This window comes from Spea bombifrons, chromosome 1, assembly GCF_027358695.1.
Source record: "Spea bombifrons isolate aSpeBom1 chromosome 1, aSpeBom1.2.pri, whole genome shotgun sequence".
Classification (NCBI taxonomy): Eukaryota; Metazoa; Chordata; class Amphibia; order Anura; family Pelobatidae; genus Spea; species Spea bombifrons.
The window spans coordinates 142,003,956-142,012,958 of NC_071087.1; the positions used below are offsets into that span (position 1 = coordinate 142,003,956).

Consider the following 9,003-nt stretch of genomic DNA (forward strand, 5'->3'; position numbering starts at 1 on the left):
CGGAACCTATTACAAGCGAACCACAATCATACGTCACAATTTCCTCCCAATTTCAATTTTGATTGGTGGACGTCCTTTTCTTACAAGAGTTTTCCTCCCAGCAATTGCCAAAACAAAGAAATAATGTAATAGGCGGTTAGCGTTCGTCGCAGCTCTGTAAGAACTACAGTGTTCTGAAACGCAAAAAATTGCTGCTTTACATGCCAGTGACAAAAATGGCCGCCGTAGCGTTACTTCCGGCAAGCGTGGAGACGTAGCTCGGCCGCTTGTTCTTTCCGCGTTGAGTGCGGTAGCAGAAAGATCGGTATGACCCGCTGGGCTCGTCCTGGCCAAGGCAGTACGGTAGTGCGGAACCGTAAGGTATGCGCAGCCACACCCTGGGAAGAGCTCCAGCAGCAGAGCCGCAGAGCAGAGAGCAATAATGGCGGGACCAAACGGGGTGCCCCTGAGAACCGGAGCGGCCCGCAGGCAAACAAACGCAAGAAGAAAAATAAAAAGGATACCTACGTGAACCAGGATGTGAACGGATTCAACGAGCACCAGGAGGAGCAGGACGGCGCCTCCATGCTGATGAAGGACCAGCGCAGGGAAGGCAGGAGGCTCAAGAGACAGAACCAAAAGAAGGACAAGATGGTGGGGATCCTGAGCCCTGAATTCATGGGGGGCTGGAGGGTTATTAGGAATATATGTACAGTGACCGCTTCATGGGAATCCCAGATGTGGGCATGAGGTCTTCACCACTAGATTCTGCATCTTTAATTCATTCTTGTGATTTTTTTTTTAATGATCTTGACTATTTAGTGTCTAATGTGTTTTATTTGTTTTATTTATTTATTCTTTCATGTGCGTTAGATCTGTTTCCACTGTCGTAAGCCTGGCCATGGCATGGCAGATTGCTCCGAGGTGCTGAGATGTCAAGATGCTGGGACAGGGATCTGCTTCCGATGTGGATCTACGGAGCACGAAGTCACCAGATGTAGAGCTAAAGTTGATCCGGCCCTCGGTACATGTGAGAGATGTGGGGAGGGTTATGCAGGCTGTGGGATATAAGATACGTCTGTCCCAAATATTTTTGAGACATATTTTTGTGGCCCATGACAAACTGGTTTTTGACACCGTTTTTTTGTGTGCAGCAGCCATACTTAATTTTATGGGCACGTAAGATCATTCTTGGTCAAAGTATCTAAATGAAATTAAGTTATTCGAGCTCTTAACTGTTTTCTGTAAAAGGCAGATTAAAGGTGACGTTCCAGCTGCGCTTCTGAATGTATCACTTATGTAACTAAATGCAGCAATAGAAACATAATTCCCAAGAGCTGTTGAATGTCCAAACCTTCCCCAGAATTATTGTTGATCTAAAAAGATTTAATCGTTTTTGTAGGGAACACTTGGGTTTGTGTTTTTATGTGATTAAGTAATATAACGGCAGATCAGCTCGCTTTATTTGCTGAACATAATGGAGCGCAATAATATTTTCTCAAAGTTGAGCCGCACCTTTTTTAAATGCATTTTTAAGTTTTGGAAATCATTTTATGAATAAGTGGAGAAATGCTCATTGCCACCCCCTTCCTATTTCAGGAGAATTTCCGTATGCAAAGTGTTTTATATGTGGCGAGATGGGACATTTATCTCGCTCCTGCCCGGACAATCCCAAGGGTCTGTACGCTGAAGGTCAGTATATTGTGATGTCTGTTGGAAGAAATATATGTTGTGAGACCAGTTAAATGAATTTTTGACATACATCTTTGTGGCTGATCCTAGGAAAATCATTCACTGGGTAAATTAGGTATCAACAGCATCTTCCTGGTCGATCTAGATTTCAGTAAGGCGTTCAAGACTTTTCCCCATAGGATACTAATAAATAAATAGCGGTCTTTGGGTTTGGATGTTAGAATAGTTGAACGGATAAGGCAGGCGTTGGGTGTCAGGAGAGAAAGTTGTAGTTAATGGTGTATATTCATTGACTTGCGTGGGTGAATGTAGTAACTATATTTGAGTTGCAGGGGCAGCTCAGTTCTCAGGAGGGTCTGGGAGAGGCAGCCTGTCACTCGCTTTGGTGCTTGTCGCTGTCTGGAGCGGCCACGTTGCATCCTATGGTGGATTTTCTGTGCTGCTGAATACCTCGATATCAAAGCATTTCACCAACATCGTCAATCACCTCCTAAGCTCTTAGAGAGACATTTCAGCAACACTGTTTGGGAGAAGAAAGCGATCTTTGACCCCATGGCGTCAATTGGTTAGAGGCCTCGAGGGTCCTCTTGGTGCCCGATGGTACCCCTTATGATGTCATGGAATCACTGAGATCCATCTAGTTTTTAACATTGCTTTTAGTTCTTATTTTTGCACCAGCCGACACCAGCAAATCATACAGCGATATCTTATGTGATGTAGCGGAATCTGCGGCACGTGAGATCGTCGGCTCTTGCATTTTTTCCTCAGTTTCTATATTAACTGGAAAAGTATTTTCTACAGGGGGAAGCTGTCGGATTTGTGGTTCTGTTGAACATTTTCAGCGAGACTGCCCAGAACATCAACAGTCAGGTATAATTTTGTGATGTGTGGTAGGGGGGGGATGCAAATATTTAACTATAGATACTGTATTAGAGTAATGTGTTAGAGTAATGGCTTGGGTCTGACTTATTAAAGGCACAATGTGGTCCTCAAAGTTGTATTTTTAACTTTAAATGTGTGTTGGAGCCCATTTTGCACGGACTCTAATGCATTTTATTTCATGCAGATAGTTGCTGGCATTCGTTACTGGAGTTGGAAAATTACGCTTATGTATCATTTAACTCCTCTCTGGTTGCCTTCGCTGTGAACCTTGTGCACATGCTTTATAACACTACTATTGAAGCAGCACCCTCCAGGCCTTGTAACCCCATTTATGTAGTAATAAATTGACACCGTGAGTATTACACCATTTAATTGGGGTATGTGATACTGATACATTTGTTTATGGATCTATGCTTAGCAGCAGTTCTCTATGGTATATACTGCCCCAGGAAAGAAGGTACTTGCGGAGTCCACTGGTCTCTGTTGATATTGTTTAAAGCTCTCAGTAGAGAAGGTCATGGGAGTAGATACATGATTGCCAGAAACTAAAGAATGCCTGCATTTTTATGCACTAAAACACACGAGAGTCCATGCAAAGGAGGTTGGCGTTCTTGCGGACGTGCATTTTCTACCTACGTTTTTTGTTTCTTTAGCAAGATTGTGGGATTGGATACCTGAACTGCGATATATTGTTTACCGTCACCTACATATGCAATATGTGAAATCTATGTATGTACAGCTAGATCTATTGGGTATGTTTATTTTATTCAAGGTTGTGGCGGGGGCTTTTTAAAGAAAATTATTTAAGCAAAAGTGGTCGGTTGATCGATATCAAACCCTTTAAATACTTTCTCCCATATCCAAGACCATTTGATTTTAAAACTGAACTATATACTCCATCAATAGCTCATATTTACTGAAGTGTGAATTTTGTTGCGTGAAGGGCAATGTATAATACGTTATTCAATCATTGAGGTGATTTATATGACCTATCACCAATTTATCTCTGCATTATACAGGACCAACCTGCAATAGAAGCTCACAGGTATTGGCCCTTCATATTGATGTAACTTTCATTTGTTTTCCAAAATATCCCATTTTACAGTTCAGTACACTAATTAAACCCTATGGAATTGTGTCCACAGACTTTAGTTAACAATATATGTGTTAGCAAATCTTATATTATGGGAGCAGCTTTCTTCATTTCCGATTCCCAAGATCTGCATGATAATTTCTTATATTTTTATATGATGATGATTGTCGATTGTCTTTGTAAGGGTGGATGAATATGTGGGATCTTCAGGGAAAGATATTTATTATTAATGGCTTTTTCAGAGATTTCACCTACCATAAGTTTTGCTATTGCACTGAATACTTCTGTTGACTGTTTTGTGTGATAATAACATGCATCTTTGTAACAGCCCAGCTGACAGTCAGCAGATGGTCAAACGGAATGAGTGCAGATTATGAAGAAATCCCTGCTGCTCCAAAGGTGCAGAAAACGACCAAAAAGGGCCCGAAAATTGTAACATTTTAAGGTACCTCCGTGCATGGACTTCAGAACCATTACTGGCTTATCTAAAACAACAAGTTGCAGGGAGCTTGCGATACCAATTACAGAAGATGCACTGGATGAAATAATCACACATTTAAAAGGACTTTAGCAATAAGTATCACTGCCTTTAGCCTCTGAGCTTACCGGACGGCAGTCCTTGTCATCTTGGCTGCTACTTGTTGCTCACGTTGTACATACAGCTGGACAGCAGAATGTTCCTTTTGGAACGTGACTATACACAAGTTCCTGAAAACATCTCGGCGCTGCGACTCTTGTGCCTTGCTGTAAGATAAATATTTTTTCAAGTATAATCACATTAATTCATCTCTTCCTAACTTTATGGAAGCTTTTCAAAAGGATAAAATATGAATAAATCTTGTATTAACTGAAGTATTTTTCATTTGTTTGATTTAAGGAATATAACACCATCTGTGGAGCTATGTGCATTATGGCTGTAAAGTACTATTGTGATCACGATCATTGATAACCTTCATAGAGTTCAGCCAAATCTTAGATGGATCTTTTATTCTAATTCTGCCTTGAAATTACTTTATTTTAATGAAGTTGGATGTATTAATTCTGTTCTTCAAGGTGAGTAAAAACCATAATCTGCAATATTAAGTAGATTATTACACTGCAGGACATCTCTCAACATGAGAAAGACACTGCAGCGTCTGAAGTTTCATCCTTCTACTCATCAAACATACAATGCTTAGGAAATAGTTCTAACATTAATGTGCGTATCAACCTAAGATTTAATATTAGTTAGAATGTAGTAGTCAAGTTTTTAAGAGAAGTTTTTAAACAGGGTGTCTTGATGATTAGGTCGTGGGATGCTGTGTGAGGAACATAGTCAGAAGCAGATGTTTGGACACATTACAATTCTTTTCACACTACAAAAACCAAGTTTTGTGTGTTTCAGAGCAAAAGTTAACATCCTCATGTACCTGGCATTCGTTACGAGTATGGATTTTGGTGCACAGTACAATGTTTGCATGCAGAATGATTCTTTATTGTGTAAAATACCAGAAAAAGCAAGCCATGCAGCAAATCAGATACATGTAATTGTGTCGCGGATGGCAGAGACAGCTAAAGAGATACGAATAATCATACAGTCCTCTTCCTTTTCTCTTCTTTATTTGATCGGGGTAAACGTATTGACACCAACTCTGAGGGGATCAAAGAAACAATATTTTGACATGTAAATGTAGTAAGGACCCTTTGTTGATATAATGTGTTATCACATTTTCCACATAAAATTCATAGACCAATCTGTAGATGAACGCAATCTGCTTTTGGGTTATTACAGCAGGTTTCGGTATCTAAAATTCTTGTTTCTGCGTAACACAACAACTTAGCATGACTTTCTCTTATAAAGCAATCCACCATATCTAATTTAGCTTTGGTAGCATGTCGTTATACATACAGTGTTGCCTCCCAGCTGTCTGCTTCTGTATTGGCAATTGACCTCAGTAGCCATGTTGTACGCAGGACTTTCTCTCCTGTTGAGGTCACGAAACACTGACCCGTAAAGACCGTTGTTGTATCTAAAGGGAGGAATTGGAAATTTATTTTAGTGCAACAGCATTGTAAGTAAATTGTAAGGAGAAACATCCTTTACATTGCATATTTGATCAGAGTAAGAAAATAAATATAGAGGTTTTCTTGCATAGAAATTTGCATTACTTGTAAATTTCCATTGCACAGTAAATCCGAATGTGGGCTGCGGAGAGAATTGTTGCCAACCCACAAGGGGGGATTGTATGATCTTCCGAGGTGCGTCTGACACGGCAGTCAGGTAAGTTCCGTTAAAGCTTCCGTCATTAGATACTTGCGATATGGTCATAGTAGAGCCTAGATGATTCTTCCAACGACCGTTTACAGAACACTGCAAAGCACAAAGACACGAGTGACATGTTATTGTTTTTGTGTAGATACACTAAAGTTTATTTTATAATCCAATGTATTTTACAATGCTGTAGTAATTTTAAGAGTCTTAAAAGTGGGACTGAGATTGGGAAACGTGAAAATTGCCCCATTGGAGCAAGAGGAAGTATTTTGCAAGAAAGTATTAAATACATTGTTTACAGATTGTGTGAGTGGCACCAAATAAGCCTGTTGGCAGCTTATAGTATCTTCTTGATGGCTTAGTTGCCTAGAGAGCCACAAGAGGCACAACCTCTTGTTTAACCCCTTAACGACAATCCACGTACATGTACGGGGTTGCCGTGCAACGGGTTAACGACAATGCCCGTACATGTACGGGCTGCCGTTAAATAGCTGCATCAGCGTTTTCGCCGCGATCGGCGGCTTTGCAGCATCCACGGAAACCTCCTAAGTGAGGCTGACCGTGGATCCGGGGAGGGCAGCCCTTGGCAGCCCTCCCCGGAAGAAAAATGGCCGCCGCCGCACCGATCATGAAAGATCGCGGCGGCGCCCGGCTAAAACAGCTTAGGAAGCGATCTGAATCGCTTCCTAAGCATAAATGGTGTTACTGACATGCCTCGATATCGAGGCATGTCAGTAACACTACCCCCCTACCCCGATCACCTTGTGATTGCTCCGAAGAGCAACCACAAGTGCCATCCTGTAAATGACGTTGCCGTCATTCACAGGATGGCATCAACAATAGAAATGAGTTCATAGAGGGTCTATCCAGACCCTCTTGTGAACTCTCGAGCTCCTCCTGCAGGTTGAATGCAGGTACTGCATCCAACCATGCAAGGTCAATGGAGCCCAGCTCACTAATGAGTGATTAGTAAAAAAAAAAAAAAAAAAAAATTAAAAAAAATTTAAAAAAAAAAAATTTAAAAAAATGTTTAAAAAAAATAAAAATAATATGGTAACATATAAAAATCCCCACTGTCACCAAAAAAAAAAAAAAAATTAATAAGCAAGTCCTAAAATTCTTTCTTTACAAAAATTCCAGCATGGAAAGAGTTAAAATATTGGCATTACAAATGCCCATAGGGTGTCTCGTATTAAAAAATGCATGAGTGGATGGGATAAATTGAATTGGCCGGGTTCAAAGGTGTCCCAAATATGGGACATGGGGGCAGTAGGATCAGATGTCTAAATGGCCAAAAAATACACACCTCACAAAGGCGGCCTTTTACCTCCCAAATAACCCATGCATGTGGGGTATCACTGCGCTCAGGAGATGTTACTGAACACATATTGGGGTGTTGTTGTGTTGTTGTTATGTGTACTACCATAAAGTTTCACAAAGGCTGGTGGTAAAATTAGTGCATGGAAAGGGTTAAAATACCAGCATGTGAAATACCTTGGGGTGTCTAGTTTTTAAAAATATATGACTTGATGGGGTAAATTGCATTGGCCGGCTTCAAAGATACCCGAAATGGCACATGGGGGGAAGAAAAAGGTTTTGAAATAGCAAAACGCTACCTGTACTTTTTGCCCCATAACGTGCAGAAAAAAGCATAAAAACATTGGGTATTTCTAAACTCAGGACAAATAGTAGAATCTATTTAGCAGGTTTTTTTCATTCATTTTTGCAGATGAGTAAAAGTTTTTTGTTTAAAAAGTGAGAAAAAGTAATTTTTTAACAAAAAATCCCCATATTTTATCATTTTTTTATAGTAAATTAGATGATATGATAAAATTAATGGTATCTAAAGAAAGCCCTGTTTGTCCTGAAAAAAACAATATATAATATGTGTGGGAGCACGAAATGAGAAAGAAGAAAATCACAGCTAAACAGGAACACCGAAAAATGTTAAAATAGCCATTGTCCCACAATATACTACGAGTAATAACCCCTATTGTCCTTAAGGGGTTAAAGACTTGGAGCTCTGTGCAGACAAATGTATAGCAAGTAAGCTTCAGGTGGCTCGTAGTAAAATACTTTACGAAACTGCAAACTATATACTTAAATAAAAAGCTAATTTCAAACAATGCATTCCCTTTCAATCAGTTTAAAAAATGCTACCCTATTAATGTCTCTTGTATATTGTATGAGGAACTGTTTTGCCCCAAGTGGCAATACTGTACTCAGGGGATGCAGCTAAATATACATTGGGTTTGCTGGAAGCCTTGGCACATACCCTGCTTCAATTTTCAATTCAGCTTTTTTATGATTTTGTGTTGTATTGTAAATATGGTTTTAAACTGAAGCCCTACAGCCTTATGTGAAGAAAAAGCAAAAACTGCATCGGATATCTTCCGCGACGTACACACTTTTATACATGATCTCAAATCGCTGTGGAAGATGGTTTTTGTGACCTATGTTACCTTCGCAGCATGCTCCGTTATGCTGTAGTGACCCAGAAGAGCCGCATCACAGGTGCTCTGGGGTATACTTGTACAGTTAGTAAGTGGTGGGGCGTAAAGGGGCTTGGAAAAAGGGAAGACCAATTCTGGGAAATGGTTACACGGCTTTTGACCAGCACAATTCAAAAGGACATTTTAAAAGTGCTCTTCCACCTAATGAATTTAACATATAACTGACTGCAACATTAGAAACCTCTTTCCTAGTATTGCCACATGCCCCAGTCCTTCCCGGAATAATTCTTTAATCACAGAAAATGTTGTCTCATGCTTAATAATTAAGCATTCCCTTAAAAAAAATGTGTGGCACGAAAGCAAATGCATATTGCCACAAAAACTGAAAAAAGTTTCTGCATAGTTTTTTTGTGATTAAACCCAGCGGAAGCTAAGAATTATCTGATGTGAAAAAAAAATCAGTTACATTATAACACCATATGTCCATTCTGTGTTAATGAAATGACCATAGAGAAATATATGCAGATGTAATACTGTCTTACCACAGTACCCGTGGAGACACCGAGGGAGAGGAGAACAAGTCCTAAAACCTGAATCATCTTCATTCTGGAGACTCGAGGAACTGAGAGAAACCTGTGTATTCAGCTTACTGA

General features: G+C 40.0%; 2 protein-coding genes across 2 annotated transcripts; one reads left to right on the forward strand and one right to left on the reverse strand.

The window, feature by feature from the left end:
• Positions 1-206: 206 nt before the first annotated feature.
• On the forward strand, positions 207-4,498 carry ZCCHC9 (zinc finger CCHC-type containing 9). Its single transcript, XM_053475282.1, has 5 exons — positions 207-633; positions 853-1,003; positions 1,579-1,671; positions 2,473-2,541; positions 3,975-4,498. The coding sequence occupies exons 1-5, from the start codon at positions 307-309 to the stop codon at positions 4,088-4,090; spliced, it is 756 nt and encodes a 251-aa protein (XP_053331257.1). The 5' UTR covers positions 207-306; the 3' UTR covers positions 4,091-4,498.
• On the reverse strand, positions 4,249-9,003 carry LOC128472510 (avidin-related protein 4/5-like). Its single transcript, XM_053454397.1, has 4 exons — positions 8,893-9,003; positions 5,795-5,996; positions 5,535-5,655; positions 4,249-4,390 (listed from the first exon to the last, which is right to left on the reverse strand). The coding sequence occupies exons 1-4, from the start codon at positions 8,953-8,955 to the stop codon at positions 4,249-4,251; spliced, it is 528 nt and encodes a 175-aa protein (XP_053310372.1). The 5' UTR covers positions 8,956-9,003.